Source organism: Apis mellifera, linkage group LG3 (assembly GCF_003254395.2).
Source record: "Apis mellifera strain DH4 linkage group LG3, Amel_HAv3.1, whole genome shotgun sequence".
Taxonomy (NCBI): Eukaryota; Metazoa; Arthropoda; class Insecta; order Hymenoptera; family Apidae; genus Apis; species Apis mellifera.
Genome location: NC_037640.1, coordinates 2,064,138 through 2,088,636, shown reverse-complemented (window position 1 = coordinate 2,088,636; position 24,499 = coordinate 2,064,138). Strand labels below are relative to the sequence as shown.

General features: G+C 29.6%; 1 protein-coding gene and 1 long non-coding RNA gene across 9 annotated transcripts in view; one reads left to right on the top strand and one right to left on the bottom strand.

Annotated features, from left to right (window-relative positions):
- LOC100577932 overlaps positions 1-24,499 on the top strand; it is a 90,269-nt gene that overhangs the window by 60,907 nt on the left and 4,863 nt on the right. The window contains exon 3 of one of the 3 annotated variants that reach the window (XM_016911284.2): positions 4,391-5,146. The exons of 1 other annotated variant lie outside the window; for it this stretch is intronic. In XM_016911284.2, coding sequence (XP_016766773.1) covers positions 4,391-4,435 — 45 coding nt within the window. In that variant the 3' untranslated portion in view covers positions 4,436-5,146. Of the gene's footprint in view, positions 1-1,120; positions 1,221-4,390; positions 5,147-24,499 lie in introns of those variants that run through there. One more of the 3 variants, XM_006558009.3, reaches the window with a different exon arrangement.
- The window catches only part of LOC100577971, a 64,439-nt gene continuing 41,575 nt past the window's right edge, over positions 1,636-24,499 (bottom strand). For 3 of the 6 annotated variants that reach the window (XR_003304224.1, XR_003304225.1, XR_003304223.1), the window contains exons 3-7: positions 12,904-13,137; positions 6,613-6,952; positions 3,494-3,971; positions 2,673-2,956; positions 1,636-2,461 (exon numbers count right to left, since the gene is read on the bottom strand). This is a non-coding gene — a long non-coding RNA (uncharacterized LOC100577971). Of the gene's footprint in view, positions 2,462-2,672; positions 2,957-3,493; positions 3,972-6,612; positions 6,953-12,903; positions 13,138-14,090; positions 14,306-24,499 lie in introns of those variants that run through there. The other 3 variants (XR_003304228.1, XR_003304227.1, XR_003304226.1) reach the window with 3 other exon arrangements.

The window sequence follows — 24,499 nt, the reverse complement described above, 5'->3', positions numbered from 1 at the left end:
AATTTCGAAAAGCAGACTTACACTCCTTTCGTGCTACTTTTATAATTACAAAAAAAAAGAAAAACTATTCGACAAAGTTTCGAACACCGATTACGAATGCAGTACCGTGGTTTACCTCGGTGGTCACCGTCAAAGAATCTCAATGTTTCACAACTTAAATCCATGCTAAATTAGAGCACGGTTTCTCGCGGAACGACGTTTCTCAGAGCCGATTTCCCCTTTTCCACGGGCGAAAGAAAACGAAACCAGGAAATGCGGATATTTCCATCGGCGGAGAAGGGAAGACGAAACTTTGAAGACGGAACTTCTCTCCACCCGCCGCAGTCGAATCCTGGATGGATAAAGAGAGAGAGAGAGAGAGAGAGAGAGAGAGAGAGAGAGATCTGGAAACCACGCGCGTAATACGCGGAATATTTCCTCGAGAAGTTCGATCTGTGGCGAGAGTCAAGTAAGATCTCTCTCTCTCTTTCTCTCTCGGTTCGAGAGCTTACCGGTAATTATTCGGGAATCAAACGAACGATGCGTCTTGTTCAAGTGCGGATAACTGTAGCCGAGAAGGGAATCGTTGAGAAATTATACAGAACTGTTCAGCAACAGTTGACGAAGCGCAAGTTTGCCAGTGACACCGGAGGCAAAGAGGATCACTGATCGAGAAGCATTATGCAGATCGGTGAATTGTTATTTTGCTGGATCGATTACCTTTACTTCTGCGAATTGAATTCTTCTGTTTATGTTTTTTTTTTCTTTTACTTTTGATATTTTTCGAATTCTTCTTGAAATTCTTTTTCTTTGGTTCGTTCAATGGAATGGTACGAATAAAATTTTAGAATTGTAGAATTGTAGGATCTGAACTGGAGGATCTATAAGTAAGGTTAAAATTTTATTTTCTTTTGCTAGGCTGCGAAAATTTCTATAAGTTGAAATAAAACTCACTTTAAGTCACTAAATTATTTGTTGGAATTATTATTTTAATTCTTTGTGATATAGATTGAATTTGGAATAGTCAAACATATATTTGTGGAACGTTTTAAGTTATATTATATGTTAAGTTATAAATAATTTAAGTTTATTTTGTAAATATGTCTGAAATTTTTCTATACGAGTCTTTATTTATTTCCAGGTTTCCAGGCTTTCAAATCTTGAAAGGTGTTTTACAAATATATTCATATCTGTAATTTATAATTTTGCATAAGTTTAAATAAACTGTATGTTATCTCTGATATGTAATTATCTTAAATGGAATGCAAACTGATAGCTTTTTGCTATTATTAATGATATTTAATTCTATTGAACTCTAAGTTTTATTATTAAATTTTTTGAGATGCTGTAAGTCACTAGAAAATTAAAATTTTCATTGATTTTAACAATTTCTTTTCTAATAATTTACATTAAATTACTTTTTTCCATTTTGTCCAATTTGTAACTGAAGAATTATCATTTTATAAGAATTCTTAAGGGATTCTTAATCTTTACTTAATCAATAATGTATCTTTTATTATATATAATTTTATATATTATATTCCTTTTAAAATAAGTAAAAATAAAAATGATAATTGTTTCAAGTCTAATCAAAATTCCAAATTCCAAATTTTTAACTATTAAAAAATAAATCATACAATTTTTCTTTTTTCAATCTTACTATAAAGATCAATAATCTCAACAAATTGCATGGCAAATTTGCACCCATAAAACATGGAAGAAAATATGTGTTATATACATGTAATATCACCTATTTACAAGTACATTATATGCAATCATCGTTTCACTTAAAAGAAACGCTTCTAATTGAAAAATCGACAAATTTAATTTTCATCGAGGATGAAGCAAAAAGTTGATCTTTATCCACTCGTTAGGCTCGCGTTAAACACTTAACTTCCCTTTGCCTAAGGATTAATGCTTTCACCGATTAGAGCCCTTCCTTAGAGGGAAGCCGAGTATTATAGCGGCTCTCCGAAGCTTTCCTTCATAATTGGAAGAAACGACGCCTCTTGGCCTTAATCGACGATCCCAGTGGCAAGCAACGACTAATTATTATCCGATTCCTCCCTCGAACCACGCAAGATACTTCTTGGATAAGTTCATCCTGTCAAGTTAACGATAAATTTGCTTTAAGCCATACTTGTAACGTAAATTGAATCTTGTGATTGGAGTAAATGGAAGAAATAAATGTTTTCTTTTTCTTAAAGTCTATTCATTTCTGTAATTATTGAAGAACATTTTTTGATTTTTTAATTTATAATATAATATATTCATTTACATAATACACTTTTTTCTAATTAATCCTTATACTTCATTATTATTCCAATATTTATATTTTACATAGCTTTCATTACTTCTTCGAGTCAACACAGATCCATCCAATTATTCATTTTTATTATGCATGTACAATTTTATTCTATTTATCAACATATATTGCTTGTTACTTTCTCTTATTATCATAAATTGGTCCTTCATATTTTTTCTGTAAAGTTTTTTTTTTAAACACATTAAAATATTTAACAAAGATATATATAGAAATATGTCATGCAATTTATATAAAACATTTAATAAATTATATGTACAGTTTCTATTTTAATAAATCAAATATATCAAATATAGCAATAGATAATAGCAACAGATTACATGACATCCTTGATTATATTGAAAATGAATATGAAAATGGGTTACTTAACGAGTGTTGTTTAATTAAGCTTTAAATCACAATCGATTGCAAAGCAAGTGCTAATTAAGTGTCTTGATGCAGGAATCAGTTTCATCAAAGAATTGATGAAACTTTATACTTTGATCAACTCCGCTAATCAATTCCGATCCAGTTTTCCTTCCATCCGTATCCTCTTTCGATTCGTTAACGATGAAATTTCTTCTTCCACTTTGGATTTTGCCAATGTAACCGCGCGATAATACCGGTGGAGGAACAAAACATTGCCGATAATACGAGGAAACGGGATCGGCATAACTAGAAATGCAATCTCCGTTAATGGCTGAAACTCACCAGAAGATATTCTAATTATCATACAAGGAAATTATAATTATAAAATTGTATGAGAAAATATTTGTTCGAATGAAAATCATTCTAGAAAATGACATTCAAACGAGAAGAATCAAAAGTTTCTCATCAAGTACAAAGTATCGAAATTTATAGGTTAGGAAAATCTAATCAATCATTAAAACAAGTATCTATGCTCATTTAACATGGAAATATGATAGAAAATTAATTAGATTTAATTATTAAAATTGTTGCATGAAAGAGTTTAATATATCTAAAAGGATCTTTAAATGTGATTCTTTGATTTTATCAATTTTATATGTGTCTATACGTAGAAGTATGTTCTTCTTTGTAAGATTCAAAATCTATGATTCTGATATATTATTATATTATATATTCTATTATAATTTCAATTATATGAAAGAATCACATATATTCGAAAAAGAATTTCATGCAGAACATTATTAAGCTAGTAATATTGTTTTTATCAAAGAAATTATACTTAACACTTATTCCATAATCTTTCTTTTTGAAAGAACGTGAAGAAACGAACAGATTGTTCGAAAATTCGTGGAGAGAAAACTGTTAACTGAAAATATCTAGATCTTGATTAATCCACCTTCGATTTAAACAGCGTCCAAGTTTTACGATAGTTTCTCGCAACGAAACTTGTGCAATTTCCGCCACTTCCGTTCAAACGCAAGACGAAAGTAAGAAACGGCCATTAACTAGTTAAGTGCTTTGTAACAGGATTAAAATGTAACGACAATGTTCTCGACCGTGACCATTGATTCGATGATGATGGAAAATGGGTCCTCTTTCGAATAATCTTCGAATAAGCTTGCGAATCTGTTAAGTTTAATTCAGCTTTTTTTAATTCGATTTCTGATACTTGGATCGTCAGATAGAAAGTAAAGTTTATGGCTTTTTACAAATTATCTCTTCTTTCCCTCCTTTTTCTACTGAAAATTCTCTTCTTTTTCCTCTGAAAATAAATATTAATATGATGTTAAAATTAATGAAGCTAATAACAGAACAAAAAATAACAATTATTCTAAAATTTTCTACGATAAAAATCATTGATAAAAAAATTGATTATTATTGAAATTTAAGAATAATCAAAGAACAAGAAGACATTGCATTAAATTCTTTAAAGATTCAAAAATAAAAATTACTTTTTTATTATATAAGAATCATTGTAAAGAATGGAATAAATAAGATAAATTATAATATCTTTGACATAGATCATAAAATATAAAAATTTTTCTTTTATAAAAAAGAAATTTCCTTTAAATAAATTAAATAAGTTTGACGAGCATAAGATTTATTAATATGTCCACAATGGTGGAACACAAAAATATTTCAATTTCTCGAAGATTTAATCAACGTTATAAATGTTTTCAGATAACGTATCCACGAAATGGCCGACGATTAAATTTTCCGCAATAATCTTAAGGGATGGCCTTATCGCACAAACTGCGCCGCTCCTTCGATTTTCGTTTCCAGGGGAAAGATATATGACCGGAACATAAACCGACAGTTACGAAAGATCTAACGTCGTTCTCCCTCGATAGTCACGTCCCTGTCAATCATCCATGCCTGGAAATTTACCGATAAATTCCCTCGAGGTGTTCATTATCGATGCAACTGGAATTATTGTTCTAGATACGCGGCCGATCGTGAAGGAGAGAATAAATTTCGCGACAAGCGACCTGTATGGTCCAACACGAAGAGAATTTTTATTATTAGAGATTATTATTATTATTAGACACGCGGAGAAAGCATTGTTTTCAACCGATGAATTGTATATATACAATATATTTTACTGGTCCTCTAATTATTTGTTAATACAATTCTTTTATGAAGAATATGTATAAAATAAGTAAGTAAATTTCTAAGTATTGGAATAACAGAAAAGAAAGTAATGGATAATATTTGACAATGAGTTTCCATAAGAGTGTATGTCATTGATTTAAATCAGCATGATTTTTTTCTTCTTAAAAATCAAAAGTAATGGATAATGTCTAAAAAATTGTAATAACAATTTCAATTCAGAAGCACTATCTTCAGGATTGAAAACAACGTTTTCTTTGATATGTAGTTTCTCAAAGAAAAAAGATAATATGTATTTTTCATAAAAAGAAAGATCACTAATATTATTAGTTTTTAAATAGAGTGTAATACTATTTACCAATAATATAATTATATAATTCTTTTGTCAATTTTAATGGGCTTGAAATTTGTTAATTATTTATATTATATTTATATTCAAATATATACATATTCGCTACAACTATAGCTATATGCATTTACTATTTCAAATATTGTATAAAATTTTAAATTTATAAGAATAATAATAATTTGCATAATTATTACTTCTTTTTATTACAGAGCAAAATAGTACTGTAAATAGTATGATACAACTACAAATTAATATTATAAATAATACAATTATAATATAAATTTTGACAACTCAACTCTTCTTGTATCTGACCAAACAATAATCTTTCTACTTGTTCACTCTATTTATCTGTAAAGAATTAATTTATGTAGGGAATATCATTACTCCTATGCGTTGCAAAACGAATGAACAAACAGATACCCGGCATTCAATTTTTCCATTAAATCAAATTTTCACGGGACAAGATAGATACGAGTTTAATTAAACCCTGCAGGCATGTTTCTTTTTAGAAAATTACTATTTCGCTAACGGTTAAATATTTCATCCATTAAGGCAATTTTTTTCGAAACGCAACATGTATAACCTCGTGTTCATTGGGATAGAATATTTGGTTCGACGTGCATTAATTTGATAAAAATATTTCATTTCTGTTCCGAATATTCCATTCTTGCGAAAATTGAAACGAGAATTTCGAAATAAATTGTTATGTTTTCGAGAAAAAATTTAAACGAATAATTTGTAAAAGAAAAGAAAGAATAAACGAATAAAAATCGATTAAATATTAAAATCATCCATAAAGAATTAAAGTGAAATAAATATTGAGCGAAATTATTTCTTTTTTATATATTTTACATATTTTACTGACATAAATATATTACTTTATTTATCAGATCATTAACTAGATCATATATTTAATTACTTTTGACATAAAATTATAAGTTTATTTATGAATAAATTCGACTTTTGGATAAAACAGATAATAAAGTTGATTATCTATATTAATTTAACAAACACAATTTTGATACATAAACAGTTTAATGCTTCTATGATGCAAGATTTATGTAATCAGATTAAATATTTGAAATATCGTATCCAGTAGAAGAATTTGATTATAACTTATTATATACTAATTATTAATTATTCTATACTGTGCGAATAAATACGAACAAAACATGTTATGATCAAGTTTTAACGTTATTTCATGATATTCTATTTAATAGCTATAAAATTTACAAACATTATTTGGATATTTTGAAAACGATAATCATAATTTCCGATATTGCAAGAAGTTTAAAGAATTATATGAAAATTAAGTAATAAATAAAATTTAATTACGAATTGAAATTCTGTTGAAATTCTATCGAAAAATATATAATTATTACATAACAAAAATCTTATTTATCAATATTATCAACTCTTTTAATGTTATAACAAAAAAACTCACATATATCACTAAATAATAAGAAAAAATATTTGCCACATTCACTTTTTCACCATTTTATCTTTTACTTAGCCTATGATTATGAAAAAACTCACAGGTGATCTGGATGTAAAGTCGAAATCGAGATTCGATATTACTGCGAATGTTGCGATCTATCGAAAAAGTGTTACTAGGTCCAATGGCCCAATGGCTGATGTGATGACGTAAGAGGGTAGGCCTTCTTGAGAGAAACTTCAGTATTCGGCCACAAGTGGCGCGGCAACACGTTCTTTCGACGACGTTCTCGATAACTTTGTAAATTATGCATGACACGGTTTGGCGTGAACCTCTCGATACATCCGCTCTACGAGGAAAAAAAGTTGAAGATAAAAAGAGTCAAAGAACAAGTAAATGGCGTGGAGGAAAAGAAGCTTAACGGTGCACGATCTTGTCGAAGTAAGATCTTCGAGAGGGTCGAAAAGAGAGATCCTTTTTAAAATTCAAGAGAACATCGTTCGATGCGAATTTCGACTAGTAAGTGCGATAAGTTACTAACTGCTCATCAAAAATGCATAGCATAATTTTTAGAAGAATAGACCAATTATTTTTTAAACGCAAATTAGATTTAATTAATGGAAAATATGTAAAAAAATTTGATAATATGTTAGATATATAACTATGTCATTATTTCTAAAATATAAAATTAAAGGTTATATCTGTTTCAATTGTCTCTAAGATATATTTATTTATATTATGCATTATTTCCACTTATTTATATATTTTTTGTTTCTGTATTTCTATTTTCATCTCCGTATTCTTTGTTTTATTATTTTTTTCAGCTTTATTTTTATATTACTATTATAAAGACAACATATATTCAATGTTTTTCAATAAAATTTTAATTGAGTTCAGCTGAATGTTGCTTATTAAGTGATTCTCTTTGCTTTTCGTTTTTTTATCCTTTTTTTTTGTTTTCAACTTATATTTTTCTGTTTTTCCTCTCTATACACTTTTTCTTTTCTGTCTGTTTTTATCTTTTTCGATCTTTCTAAGGATTTGCATATTTCGCTATATAAAGATTCGCTAATGTGTAGCATTATTGTATTAAAGATATATGTGATTATTATTTTATTATTATTATTAATATTAATAATATATATAATATTATCATCATTGTTATTATACTATATTTATTTAATTGAGAAAAGAATTATCTCTATATTTTTATTTCGTATAAAAGAATATAACATAACCTATTTTCTTTAAAAAGAAATTTAAAGAAATGTTTCACATTTATTATTAACACATTTATATTAACACTATATTTATATGATATATGAAAATTTATATTTTATTTTAATTTCAACTTTTCTGTTTCGATTCTAAAAATTTTTTTATATGATAAATAATAATTGTTAAATTGATAAATCTTAATTTCAATTTTTAGCGAATTTTTCAAAGAAATATATATAAAATATTGAGAATAGATTCAAAATCTTTTTTTATTAAACAAAATTTTCTTTATGTTAAAAATAGTAATTTAAAAAATTATCGAAAAATAAACCTGCATTTTTTTGTCTACTTTTAATACTGAATTTTAATATCAAATATATAGAAGTTAATTTTCTCGAAACTTGTGTAAGTTAACTTACGTACGTCTATCTCATCTACGATACCTATCTCTTCCTGATTTACCCTAATTTAAAAACACACGAGCTCCAGCACCGAGATAAAAGCAAGTCCTTGTAAAAGAAAGCATCGAGACGGAAATCCTGATTGCAATACGAGTGAGGTACCTAGACGAAAGTTTTCTCTCGTCATTGTTAATGACTCTTATACCTTAACCTCACCGTTTTATCTATCCTCTATGAAAGTGATTTTAAAAGAAGTGAAATTTAAACGAGTTCTCGATATTTGTTCCGAAAAGTTGATCAACGTTTTCAACGTAGCGATCTCTGGTAACAAGAGCAAGAGGGCGCCTCGATCGATTACGACTCGATTTAAAACCGTTCTCGTGTTGGCGCAGGTTGGACGAATTGTTTTGTCAATGGAAATCGATCGGTTTCGAAGCTAATTTATCGTTGGTGCAAGTGCACTCGCGTTTTTCCAACCGTTCTCTGGTTTTGTGTATCTTCGCTCGAAAATAAATACACGATGAAAGATAGCCTGTTTTTTTTTTTTAGCACGATTCGATTCGCGAAATATCGATTCTCCACTGTGAACGCAATCCTTCCTTGAATGAGGACATGTTAATTTTAAATGAACGAAATTTGAATGGGATTTTATACGAGCTAGACGAATATGAAAAATGTGAAAGGTAAATATTTATAAAAATATATATATTATTGATCTCAATTATTTTTTTAACATATTATCAAGGTCATCATATTGAATAAGTGATTTATGATTTAATTTTTTTAATCTATCAATTCTCTGCAGCAATGAGAGAACCTAACCTAATTTAACAGTTTCGAAAAAATTGTTTTTGTTAATGAACAACGACTGCCACAAGTAACATTTTCACAATGTTAAACAAATATTAGAACGATTTGATAATACATTGAAAAAATTATCAAGATAAAGTGGTGGTTTTTCTAAATAATTATCAATATCGAAAAGTTTCGTAGCTAAATTCGATGTAACGATGTGCAGAACGAAGTGATTTCAAATGTGGAGCATTTGTCAAGATGTGTGAGACATTTGTTTGCACGCGAACAATGTGTTTCACAGAATTGGAATAAACGAAATTTACCTGTGAGGCTTCTTCGAGTTGCGGATGCACGTACCACTAAGGTGAAATCTGGTTGGCGATCCGTCTAAAACGACAAACACGGCAACCCCTAATCAAGCTCATTGCAGTAAAGCTTGCACGTAATTAAACATACACGCCGCGGTGAATACAAACGATGCCTTTATCTCGAAACTCGATGAAACTTCCTTTGAAGTCGTTTCAAATTTTGTGATCAGAGGATTGCCATCTCTCTCTGGTTTTTTATTTGGACTTGTATACGGATTTTATTATAAATGTACAGTGTTCTTATGTGTACAATATCTATCTCTCAATTTATGATACAATATTTTTTAATATTTTAATTGATATGATGAAGAGAAAAATATTAATTTTTTATTTATTAATTATGAATAGAGTATGCAGATGTTTATGCAAATTGAAGTTTTAATGAATGTGATTATAGAAATAAAGATCTGTCATGTCTTTTAAATAATATATATTTATTTTGGATATTTTATATCTATTTGCATAGCATGTTCATTGTGATAGATTTTGTATTTAAATTTCCCATAAATATTTACATTAACATGTATAAACATTTGTATATAGTTTAGTTATGAATCTGTTGAGAGATTTTATACTTTATTTGCAAGCGTGTTCAGTTTAACTTGCAGAAGGAAATAATAGGTATATGATTATTATGTATTATGATTATTATTATTATATATGCCGGTTAATCACATATTCAGTATGTTACATTTGTTAAATAAATTTTTAAGCATTTTTATCTTGATAAGATAAAAATATAATTATTTCTAATGTTATATATCTGTTATTTTTTTATTTTTAAGTCTGTTTTAGATATTAAATTAAATAATTTGATCTATATTTGTCTAGTTTAATGCTATCTATTTCTGAAAAAAGAAAAATCAAGATAATCAAAGAATAAAATTCTCCAATAAAAAAAAACTTTTGAATTTAAATTCTGCAAGATCAAAAAATATTTTCATGTAACTTTATTGTAATTAAAATGACTATTAATATTTAGAGCATTGATTTCAAATCAACAATAAAATTTGCAAAAGATATATCTATAATAGATACATCTTTAGCTATTATTATTTAACAAAACATTTTGTTGTTTTTTTTTAAATTTTCTATATAATAAATAATTAATTTGAGAACATTTTATATTTATATAAAATTATACATTGTCACATTGAACACAATTTTCATAATTATGAAATTTTGTTAACATAAAACTTTTCTCCATCTCCAAATATTATTGATTTTAGATAATCTCGATTTTACAGTAAAATAAAATGGCAATCTTGGCAACGATTATTATGATTTACCCTCGTTAAATAGCATGCACATTTTCCTCGAAGTCAAACGATAACGTCTGATCGATCGTCGAACATAGATAGAAGGGAGAATGTGTCACGTGCTTTGAGGGGTGAATAGTTTGCGGTTCGTTAATTTAGAAACAGCTATACCCAATGCCAACAAGCAAATTCGTTGCATGTTTGACGTGTAACACGGGAAAATTTATCGGTAAATAATCAAACTATACAGTGTTTCCCTCCTAGCAGCCGAGTTGTCGAACTCGTCACGCGACAAATTCTGTTTTCCTTCTATTTTATGCATACAACATAATGTCCATTCAATTTTGTATTGGAATAAAAAAAAAAATTTGAATTTTCGATTTTACAGGATTGACTCTAGAAATAAAATAAAATAAAACACATATAAAAGTGTCGAAGCTTATTTATTAAATTGTAAAATTAATTGAATAGAGAGGAAGATAAAGCGATATCTAGATAGAACGAGTTCTATCTTCGTTACTGTGTTATTCTTGTCTTGTTTCATTTGACTTGGTATTGATTTTTTTTATTTATTTTAGCCTCTAAATTTCACTTTCCATGATTGCATTAATTTACTTTTGCTATAATATAATTTGAAAAAATAGAAAATGTATTTACTTTTAAGAAATTTAACATTACACAATATTCAAATCATTGTGAAAATTATCGAGTTTTCTCATTTATATATAAATCATAAACAGTTTATTTATTATAATGCAATACCATATTGTACAAACTACAATGAATTCTATAAAATCAATATATATATACATACAATATATAGTAATTATTCATTATCATTGAAATTTATTTTTATGCATGTGTAATACATATTGCATTGTTTGTAAATATATTTACAAATATACTTAATTTTAATCACTCAAACTGTGATTATACACTTTCAAAACAAAATTTCACCATAACAAAAATAAAAACTACCCTTTTCTCTCTCTCTCTCAATTATAAAAATAAATATACACAAGCATCTTTTCCAAAACAAAATTCAAATAAATACACATCAATTATTCTTAGTTTTAATTTTAAGGAACAACACGCATCGAAGAAGAATCGGCGCAAACTTCGCCGAGGGAAAACGTCGAAATAAATCGTGTCTTCAGCCTGACGAGGCTCGCTATAAACGCCCATCGTGTTTCCCCTCTCCTTAAGTGCCCTTCAACGTTTAATTCCACTAGATTTAACAGAATTCAGCCTATACCTATATATACATACATATATATATATATATATTTCAACCGGTGAAGCCAGCAACGATCCTTCCCCCTCCACGAGCAGCCCATTCACGATCCCGAAGAAAGATTTCCCTCCCTTTTCTCCGCCGTGCCGCGAAAATAAATGCGTGATTCCTCTCCTCCTCGCCCACTTTCCTTCGGAAACGCTTGCTCGTATATCAGTTGACTATTCGGTTGTCTGGCTCAGATACGGTTGACGCCACCACGAGCCCCGGAAAATTCTCTTAAACTTTAAGATTCCATTAAGCCGCGTACACAAGACCTGTCGCCGCCAGCCCCGCCAGCATTATCGAATTTATGAAACCAATAAGCGGTTAACAAACCTGCATGTCATATTGTCATTCGGAATAATTTGAAGCTTGTTATATAGAATATAGAATATTGCTCGTTTCCTTAAGTAGGTAATGATATTTTGTTTCTTTTTTTAAATAGGAATTAAGATTAAGATATTTATCAGAGTAATTGTTTTTTGCAATCTATTGTATTGGTTCATTTTTGGTTCCAGCGATTGATTTTCGACAAATCAGATATATTTATAGAAATGTCGTATTCACTACGCATTTAAGATCATCGAACTTCATCTTTGAATATTTTATACTAATCATTTCGATCGATTCGTTAAAAATTTACAACAACACCACATCGATATTGAAATGCTGGAATAAGAATTATTCGATTAATAGTGCTTCACGAATATAAGGAAAAAATAATTCGAATTCAATTTGTTCCATTCGCGCGATACAGGCTCGAACCCATCGCTACCGTTAATACCGTTCCTTAGCCGTTTCAATTAAATCATCGTGGCGAAATTTCTCGAGTGTACCGCCGAATGTACAAAGAAAAACGAAGGAGAGGGGGGAGGGGGGAGGAGCAATAACGAAGGACGGTGATAAATAGCAGCGAACCACAGTGATTCATAATTAGATTTTAATCAGAACGAATCACCGGACACGAGCGAGTCGAGACTTACCGTATCGCTGATGCACTAATTCACGACGCATTAGCTCCACCGCATTCTCCGCTCGCTTTAATGGCTTCTGCCGGTTGCTTCCTGGAGAGAAGACCCTTGGCCGCATCCAACCTCTCTCGACCTCCCCTTTCACACCCCCCCTCGAAAAGGAGGACAATTTCCACCGCGATGCTTCTCCCTCCATGTCAATTTTCCCTCTCCATTGAATACACATACACCGCACACCATCTCTGTCTGGAATGGTCAATTATCCGTCATTTCCTTATATCCTCGTTTATATCCGAGTTTCATTCGTTCTCTTTCTGAAACTTGGAACATTTGTGAACGAACGAAACTGGGCAAAATGAATTTATCTCTTCGTCACAAGAATTATATGTTTATCCTTTTTTCACATGGTGAAAATGCGTGTTTATATTACAGTCGGTTGCAAAAATTTTTGCTTCGAACGAGTTTAAATGAAATTAAAAATTTCACATGAAATTTTACACATATATATATTTTTTATAAGATATTTCTTGATAGGTGTATTATGTAATATTTGTATACATAATATTTCAATTTCTTTTATTATTATAATTATTTTATATTATTTTATTTTCTTGTGGTTACTATTTGACAAAAGCAAATAAATGAAAATTTTTAATAAATACAATTTTCCGATCAATAAAATTATGTAAATATTAATTACTCGCTTATTATATGATGTATAAATAAGAATATTCGCGACACGAATTTAACAAAAATAATATTCAAATAATTTATTACATATATAATGAAAAACATATTTATTTCAATTAATCATTTCAATTCCACGTTGAAAAATAAAATAATCATATTCGTGATATTGCATCATACTGAAATATGTATAAATGAAATACATTTTATGTATTCGTAAAATCAAGTAATTATTCCAAATAATGTTTTACAGAGGGAAATTATCGAAGTTGATTGATCGTATTTAATAACGTTTAAGAAAATAATTCTGTTCAAAAAAAAGTATTATTATTTTTCATTTCACACATTACTTTATTTAGAAATTCATTCTAAACAACTTTCACTTTTTGTGATAAAAATATTGTCCTTTCATTTTTCATTTTTTTTCACTCTTCGGAAAATTATTGAATTATCGATTGAATTATTTTTCATCGAAAGTTCTTTTAGAAACAAACAAAATGAATTATACATACTTTTGGAAAAATCAAATACACCAAAAAATGCAAATTACTCTCTAATAGACCATGAAAAATTAATTAAACAATTTTTCCATCAATCACATCACAATTATCTTTTTATCGACGATGCTACTGCAAATTAAAATTACAAACATTTACAATTATATTCCATCACTGTACGATACGAAACGAATACCACGAACAGAAATTCGCACTACGTCGTATCTCGTAATAGGATACGCAACAATAGAATGAAAGAAACAAGCAGGGAGAACCCCCCTTTATGATAATAAAGATGGCGCTTATTCCTCCATTTACGACCACCACTCCCTTACCTATATATATATGTAACCTATATACATGTATCTCTCAAGCACCGGAATTCATTTGAATATTTAACACACGGAGGGATGAAGATATCTGAACTGGGGAACAGTCGCCAAGTTAAAGCCCCGTTCTCATAGCTCACGGGTTGAAAACACCGAGTCACCAAACCGCGAAATCTTTTCATCGGTGATACGGCGTATATTTCTCATCGTGACACGTACATAAACTGCGTGCAAACTGCACGTTAATTCACGGTGATAAATAACACGGTGACGGTGGAAATGGACCGATCGCAACGCAGATGCATCTCGCGCTTGTTTACTCGTTCACGGGACAACTGTGCCGCCAAACGTGAGTATAAGTATATATATATATATATATATATATTTCACGCCATCCTGGAACGCTAATAGAGGCGGTTTCCGAGTTTGGACCACTTACAACCCTTCGATCCCTTTCCAGGGTTCTCGTGGGTTACCGCTTATACTCTATCGCTAATTTCGTCCGCTCCTTAAGGAAGGCCTGTTAAACCTTCGATTATTAGCCTCTCCATTAAGCTTCGAGTTGCTATCCTTTGGATAAACGAAGGAAGGAAGGAGGGAATCGAGAAGATCGAAGGTGTCGATCTTCTTGAATGAGAAACTTTTTTTTTTCTTTTTAATGTTGGATAATTGAGAAATTGGATTTTGATGAAACAAGTAGGAGAAGAATCTTGTATTTTTTTTTAAGCCTATGGAAAATGATCAGTGATTAAAGAAATAATTTTAATTTTAAGAATAGCTTCTCCATTAAGCTTCGAGTTGCTATCCTTTGGATAAATCGAGGGAAGGTGTCAATCTTCTTGAATGAGAAACTTTTTTTTTTCTCTTTGCTGTTGGATAATTGAGAAATTGGATTTTGATGAAACAAGTAGGAGAAGAATCTTGTATTTTTTTTTTTTTTTTAAGTCTATAGAAAGTGATGTGTGATTAGTGATTAAAGAAATAATTTTAATTTTAAGAATAGTCTCTCCATTAAGCTTCGAGTTGCTGTCCTTTGGATAAACGAAGGAAGAAAGGAGGGAAGGTGTCGATCTTCTTGAATGAGAAACTTTTTTTTTTTCTTTTTGCTGTTGGATAATTGAGAAATTGGATTTTGATGAAACAAGTAGGAGAAGAATCTTGTATTTTTTTTTTTAAGTCTATGGAAAGTGATGTGTGATCAGTGATTGAAGAAATAATTTTAATTTTAAGAATAGCTTCTCCATTAAGCTTCGAGTTGCTATCCTTTGGATAAATCGAGGGAAGGTGTCAATCTTCTTGAATGAGAAACTTTTTTTTTTCTCTTTGCTGTTGGATAATTGAGAAATTGGATTTTGATGAAACAAGTAGGAGAAGAATCTTGTATTTTTTTTTTTTTTTAAGTCTATAGAAAGTGATGTGTGATTAGTGATTAAAGAAATAATTTTAATTTTAAGAATAGTCTCTCCATTAAGCTTCGAGTTGCTGTCCTTTGGATAAACGAAGGAAGAAAGGAGGGAAGGTGTCGATCTTCTTGAATGAGAAACTTTTTTTTTTTCTTTTTGCTGTTGGATAATTGAGAAATTGGATTTTGATGAAACAAGTAGGAGAAGAATCTTGTATTTTTTTTTTTAAGTCTATGGAAAGTGATTGAAAAAATAATTTTAATTTTAAGAATATGGATATATCGTTGTTTCTTGAGATTCTCTCGAGAATTTTGTGTTCATTTTCGATTCGTTTCTTCGATTTTTGAAGAAAAGAAAAAAGGGATGCGATCGAGGAATCATGAATCGAGTGATTTTTCGAATTCTGTGTGTAAGAAAAGTCCGATGCGCTAGTTTCTAGCGAAATCTGAGAAATTTTTTTTCATTTCTCAACATAGCTACCTATAAAATCGATTTCGCGTTATATCGTTGGCCTTTGAAATTTCACGATGGAATCGTGAATTTCTTGCTTGTACCTTTCTCTGACCATAAATTGCAGTTCACGAAGGAAAATTTTGCTTCACAGCACGTCGTATCGAAATCGAAATCAAAGCAGACTTCGATCGAGAATTTTTCAACGAGAGAAGTTTCAGAGAAATAATTTCTTTTTATGAAATTATTATTTTGAATCAATGTTGATATAAATAATGATAATTCGAAAAGTAGATATTTTCACGATAAATATGTTAAATCGGTAATTTTTTATTTCGATTTATGGTGAATTTTTAAAATTTGTAACTTGTGCTAAAATGTCAAAAAAAAATATATATATATATATACATATATTTGCTTTGTGTCGAATGTTAAACAATTTATTGATTCATTTTTATTTTATTAATCAAATATGCGAAAAATATATTGAAATTTCCAGTAGACATAAAAAAAAAAAAATAGATATATATATTCTTCATTTGTATTGCATAAAACAGTAATGGGGTCAGATCCAAAATCCGCAATAAATCGTTCACTTTTTAATCCGATTTGCATTTGTGTGTACAACCTGCAAATATTTTTTTATGTATATTACATGTAATAATTCAAAACCGCTGAAAAAAAAAACTGTCCTCCTCTTGTGGCAAAAGATAAATCCTAAATTGCAAATTTAAATCTTTGGAATTGTAAATTTCCTTTATTTATGAAGACAGTTACAATTTTTGAAGAATTTATCTATGGAAAATATAGGAATTAACTTTAATTATTATCGAGATCCGGATTAAAAAAAAAAGAAACAGTTAATTTATTTTAGAGTCTAATTTATTCTAACGAATTTATAAGTAAATTTTGGCAGGATTATCTAAAGAGAAAGAACTTTATTGAAATTTTATCACGTCGTATTCGAGTGAGATGTAAAATAATTCTGAATTAAAGGAAATTCAGAGATGGATCAAAGAGTTGTTTCATATATTCATTTTAAAATATCAATAAATAGATATTAAATTTATGAAATATTATAATTAATAATACAATAAAAATAAGAACGAAAGATTTAAAAATATGTTTAAAAAATAAACCAAAAAAATAGAAATCTCAAAGTTTTGGAAACTTTAAAGAAATTAACTTTTTGCTTTATTTAGAAAATTATTATTAAGAAACATAATTTTAGCTCTAATGATTAATCACATTTAAAAACCTTGATAAAAGAATTTAATCATTTATAAATCATCAGCATAAAACATATTCAAACTATAAAAAATAGGATAAAGTAACAACTAAGATATATAATATAAGAAAGAATCAATTAAAAGAATTAATATTTGTAAGGTGCTCGAATTTATCGAAAAATCAGATGATACGTGCAGTATCTAAGATCATGCTCCTAGTCTTAAAACTAGATCGAGGCATCGATATACAATGGCCATAAGATAAAAGTTTCGAAATTAGCCCACTTAATCCAACGATACGTTCGAAAGTATGGCCTTAAAGTTCAATCGAGCTTAAAGAAGCTCAAAATAAGTTTTCTAGAAAGTTCTTTCTAGAAAAAGTAGTTTGGATGAAGAAAGAGCTGGAAAGAAGAGAAAAATATATAAATGCAAAATGCAATGTTTCGAGGCGGAAAAAAATACTTTTTTTTGTTTATAAACAAAAAGGAAAAGAGAGAGAGATGTACTTGCGCGTGTTTCAAAAGAGTTGTTCAAAGAAGGATAAAAAAACTGTAAATGCTAAAGAAAAGTAACAAGTGTAATTGCTTTTCATTCCCTTGCTTCGTATTATGGATCCGGTTCCTTGGAACTAGACGCTTGAAATCGATCCTACAACTTTCAATTTAGTAAAACTTGTCAAACTTCATTTTCAAGCTTCAACGAAAGGATGAAACGATCTTTGCGACAGAGAGACGATTTTCATCGAGGCACGTTGAACAGGATCCTGAAGAAGATATTCCAAGATAATTCTCAGAACGTTTTACAACGTTTTTTTTAATTAAATTAGTCTAATTAAGTAAAATTAAAAAAAATACCAAGACTTTTATTCATAATACGTATGATTTTAAAAATTAATAATGCTTCGATATGTATAAAAGTATAATACGTATAGAAAAATAATGTATATATAAATTCCATGGGTCACAAATTGAACAATATTGAGTATAAACTACGTAAAATAAATATTTTTATATTGGCTTTCTTCAATATTGTTTTAATAAGAGGTAGCTTTCATAAAACAGATAATTCATCATATGAATTATAATTGAAAATAACACGTTGTTACTCGATGATATAAATGTTCCAAAAATTGTTGACAATATAATGGAAATCGAAAAAACATTTCTTCCGTGAGTAGAAACGAAATGTTTGTTAAAATAAAATTTCAACGAGTTTACTTACATACACAATGCATAATAAACTTTGAATATCTTTTTTTTTATATCACATTTAAATTTAAATTCGAAATAAAAAATTCCAATATTCCAAAAATAACACCACGAATTAATCAATCGATTATATAGCCACCACTATATTATAATCTGTCTCGTCCATACTGTAAAGATAAAAACTTCCAACTCTCCATTAATCTAACCCCCTTCAGATTTTAAAAATGATGACCACTGGCCAGTCGAATTTTTCGTCACGTCGAATTCTTTTCGATCGGATGCTCGATAACAGAGGGTTGGCGGCCATTGCTCGATCGGTACGGTTTTCAGCCGGTAAAGCGGCTGAATGGGCATTGTGCCGTGGATAACGACTGTACAGCCACGGAAACCGGTCTGAAAGGAGAAGTATCGAAGTATCTTGTCCTCGGTGACAAGACGCCTCTAGAGAAGGAGAACAGAGAATAGAGAAGAGAAAAAGAGAGAGAGAGAGAGAGTACGAAGACACAGAACACAGTGACATTCGATACCTTCGATGTACACCCACGTCCTGAAACTTCATCTTGCTCTTACTTCTTGCTCGATGTAAATGATCCCTGGAGCGGAGTGATGCTCGAATTTGACGTTCCCATATTATTATTATTGTCTTGTTCATCTTGTTGGAATATTCTTACTTCCAGTCACGTCCACCAAAACATCGTCTCGATATATTTGAAGCATTCTTGAATGGAGAAGCAATTGTTTTGAATCGATCGAATTCTTTCCTTTTTTTTAATTTCTTCGCTTCGTTGTCCAGTACAATCGAGGTTCGAATTTACATAATCAAAATGGAACGTCCGAGATTACGACAAGTCCCCGACGGAGTCTGGAGAACGACTGCATTGGCATATTTTACCGCAAAACTTTTTTATTAAACAAGTTTCCGTGAGAATAGGCTGCTCCTCCTTCTCGGAAAAAAATAAGCTCGCTCGGTAATAAAAATTTTGCTTGTTTTTTTTTTTCTTTCCTTTCTTTCCACATTCTTTCGTATTGCATTTCTTCCTCGATAAAGTTGAAGGAATAATTAAGAAATGCGATACATCGTCGTTTTTTTTTTTCTTCGCACTGTCGAGGAAAGACATTCATCGTATTTTTTTCAAGTGTATTTTATTTATTAATTTTTCTAATTAATTCATTGATTGCTCCTTTAAAAATAAATAAAGAAAATAAAGATAAAGATTTTTTGAAAATTTTTTCCTCAATAGATATAAAATAATTATTTCAAATAAAAGAAAAGAGATTAATTTATTTGAAATAAAATGCAGATAATGTTTTAAGATTTTATTTGTGAAGTGAATTATTTTTAAATATAAATGATTTACGGATAATAATAAGAAAAATATAAAATGTAAGAAATAATAAAATTTTTTGTATGAAAGAAATACGATTTATAATATAAATGAAAATAATATATTTTAATATTTATGTAATGAAATCAAATAACACGTAAATATCAATTAAAATCAATTGAAATAATAATAATAAGTAAAAATATTAAGACAATTTATCTTTAGATATCAAAAAATTATTATTTAAGATAAAACAAGACGTGACAAATAAAAAACAAAATAAAAATTTTTCGTTCTCGCATAGATCAATCTTCAAGATATTTGCAAGGAGGACAAAATAATTTGAGAAAAATTTTCCTCGTATTCTCGTATCAAGAATTTTGTTATTATTACGTTGTTATTTTCTTGATCATCGCTGTATTTGCCGTGTTAAATCGGTACACGTTATTTAGAGTAGTCGATAAAATGACACGTTAACGATCAGGTGTCGCTTTAACGAAGAGAATCGATAAATTGCAATTTCCTGTTACAGGTATCGTCCATTTTCAATTAATGTCGACGGTACGTCGATTGGGTATCGTTGGATGTTGAAAATTTTCATCAAACGCAAAAAAAAAAAAAAAAAAATAAATAAAAAATAAAAAAAAAATAAAAAAGAGAATAAAAATGTTTAATTACTGTCTAAACAAAAGCGTGAATCGAAATATATCAAGAGAAACTAGATATGGGTCAAAAATTTGAATTTTATACTCGCGAAATTCTTTCTCGAAAAATCCAGACTATTTTATTTATCTTTTTCTTTTTTTTTTCTGAAGAATATTTATTTTAAACATTGGAATAAAATTTTAATAAATTCTAAATATTGAAATTTTTGAAAACTCAGATTCATAATTGGTTCGTAACAATAAAACCAATCATCTCTTTGATCTATATAAAAATATTAAATTTTAATATTATTTCTTCATTACAATATATCTTTTTATAAATTGTAAGAAAAACAATTCTTTTCTATTATTAATCTTTTTCAATAATCAACTTGGAATTGTAGGAGTTAAAGAATATTTATTTTTTCTCTTTTAAAAAAATGACTAGATAAGTAAAAAAAAAAAAATAAAATTACAGATATAAATTCTCGAGAAACATCATTAAACATTGCATTATGAGAATCTTAAACTGTTACGAACTAGTTACTCAAAAGATTAATAATGGAAAAAATATTTCAACACAACGTAAAAGGAATACACAATGACTCACAGAGATCCATTCTTCATTATCTTTATGACACGAGAAACAAAAGAATTATATAATATGACAATGAAAAATTCTTAGAATTTATCTCAAAGCACATTTTCAAAGAATTATTTCTACTGGAAGAATCTACGTAGATTAGCTAAAAAAAAAAAAGATATTATTATTATTATAAGTTCTCTCTAATTTTAATAAATAATCAAAGTTCCTCTGTAATCGCACCTGCTCTCGAATCGAACATCAAAAACGTTAAGAAATTTTGATTTTTTTCCTTCACCTTCGCTCCTAATTTCAAAACAAAACCAATCCTCTTCGATCCGAGTGGTTCTCTGCCGAAATTCTCCGCCAATCTCTCCAGTGGAGAGAAGTTTTACCGTCAGTCATACATAATTCAGCAGGTCCATTGCCAGTGGAGAAGAAAACAGCAGGAACGAGGTAAAGGCAGAAGGGAAACGAAATAACGAAGCTCTCTTGCGAAGCGAGCCAACGAAAGCAGCAACAACCGGTTAGAATCGAGTATGATTTTCGAGCACTTTCATCTCGAATCTCCCTTTTTTCCTTTTCTTCCTCCCCGATAAAATCTTTCCAGAACGAGAAAGTAAAAGAGAAAGGGTTTAAAATATTCCCATGCAAATCTCTCATCGAAGAAATAAGAACAAGAAGAAGAAGAAATTTTCTAAGAGATAAGAGACGATTAGAAAATGCTTTCTCGCAAGTGAATTTCGTGGGCTATGTTTATAAAATATAATTAACACTTTGAATAAATGTTATTTTATTCACAAAAAAATTTCGTGTTTCAAAAATTATCGTGTCTCACATTTTTGCCACGGCTCATTAATAAAAGATACTTTTTCTTTTTTTTTTTACTTTACAATTATTATTTCGGATCCGGGGAAAAGCTATTTTAAAAACTGGAACAACATCCCGTATAGCCAGCGTTGTTTCACGTTTCTATCAATTTTTCATCTATCTCGGTTTGGATGTACAACATCGTTTTCCCTATCGTTCAACAAACCTAGGGAAAACCTAAATTCCCGAATGAAAAGATATCTCACGGTATCCAGCATCCAGTATCGATATTTGTTTCGTATCCGGGGAAAGAGATTTCATCGTTTTGTCCCGATATTTCCGCCCGTGAAACACCGTGAGGATGGAAGGAGGACGAGATTCGAAGCGAGAAATCTAGCAGGATCGAGGATAGCTTAATTCATGCAATATGTATCTGGCGTATATTCTATTGATTTCTTTTTTTTCTTCTTCTTCTTTTATACTTCTAGTCTTCTTTTCAATCGTCCTTTCATTCTTCCGAGTAGATGGCGCTACTGTTGCACTTTGGAACGTTGATTAAGTTTGTGCCACGTTGATGATAAAAATTCTCGTGCAGAAATATTACTGTATTTATTATTTGAATCGACAATAAACGAAAATTAGATTGTTATAAATTTTATTACTTGATTGTAATTTCAATGTCAAAGAATTAGAATGTTTTGTTCAAAGGAAATTATAATAATAGTAATTAAAAAATTAATTATCAATATTGTTTTTAAAAAAGGATACGAATAATAGAAAAGCATCCATAAAGAATATTTATATTACTATTATTATTATTATTTATATTAATTTTTAAAGTTTTATTATTATTACACGTCTATTAAGATACCTTTATATTGCTTATTCTGAATATCATTTTTCATATATATACTGAAAAGTCTTTTCACATTTTAAATTCTTCCATTTTCCAGGAATATTATAATACAAGGTTCTCTAATTAATTTAAATTGAAAGATGAAAATGGCAAACGATTAGATGTACTTACTTCCTTTATCATTTGCCAAGTTTTATATTTATTAAAAGACACTCTCGATTAAATATCGTATATATATTTAAGGAGATATTTAACGTTTTTTTCTCTCGTCTTCTGGAAACGTGGCTCCATCTTTACGGGAGGAAGTAAGCAGGAAGAAAGGCTTCCGGACAGTAAGGAGCCACGGGTGGCCCCGTAATTTTCGTTTAGCTTCCCTGAGACGCTTTTGATCGCCTTCCATTGTCTTCCTTCCGCCCTCTGCCCTCCACCACGTTTTGCTCCACTATTTTTCCTTCCACCCTTTCCTCCACCACGAGCCGAAACTATTATCCCGCAGGAAGGAAACGTCGAGTCGCCGGAAAGTTGTTCCCCCGCGTCGACATCGTTTCGCAACTGGTTTCCACGCTGGCCTTATTCGATTTTAATGAAACTCGATGCATCCGCGAGCCCTGTCCTTTCCAATTTATAAGGATATATCCTCGATCGAGCAGAAACAAGAAATCGAATTGTGCGACTCGTGTGAAAATTAATTTCTTATCACTAGATTTAATTGATTTCAGTTTCTATCAGAAATTTAAATATTTATCAATGACGTATGTTGCACGATAATATATTTTTATAGAATAGAAAAGGAGTATAAAAAAATATTTTAAATATTCTGAATTTTATATTGAAAAATAAAATTTTGAAAGTGTTTTCGAAAGTCCATAACATTAAGTAATAAAAATGGAACGATATTACTCGTGGAAAGTGAAGTATATAAATAATTTCTAATGTTTACAAATATTGAGCAAGTTGGATTTTGCTCAATGAATCGAGATAGCGCCAAATTTAAATAATAAAAATTAGTCAAAGACTCCAAATAAAAACTATTATAAATTTTAATATAATTGTTAATTCATCTTTTCGATATGCAATCAAAAAACTATTTATTTTTTATTCTACAAGGAAATTCACACAAAAATCCCGAAGAGATTGAATTTTGAATACGTAAGCGTATACGTGACTTGTCTACAGATCCATGTATCCATCCAGGAGACTCTTTGAAATCAAAAGTTTCGCCATATCTTCTCATTTTTTTGAATACAAATTCTCCCCACACCGATGATTCAAAGTTTCATTTAAAATTTATTTAAATTTCTCCAAATTCTTTCAATTAAAAAAAAAAAAATTAACTCCATTCTTGTTTCCATTCTTCTTTCGAGATTGTTTGTTAGAAAACACAAGCCATTCCTTATTCATGGGAACGCATGAAAGCTTGATTCCCCGGCCACGAACGACGAGTAGTAAATCTCAACATTTCGGAAACGAACTCCGTCGCTTCCTTCTTGACCGCGTTCATAAATATTTCCTCTTGCAAACCGACGATAGTTTCGAACCCCTCCCTCGGTTAATGAGGGATTAAACGATCGAAATTCCACGAGATTC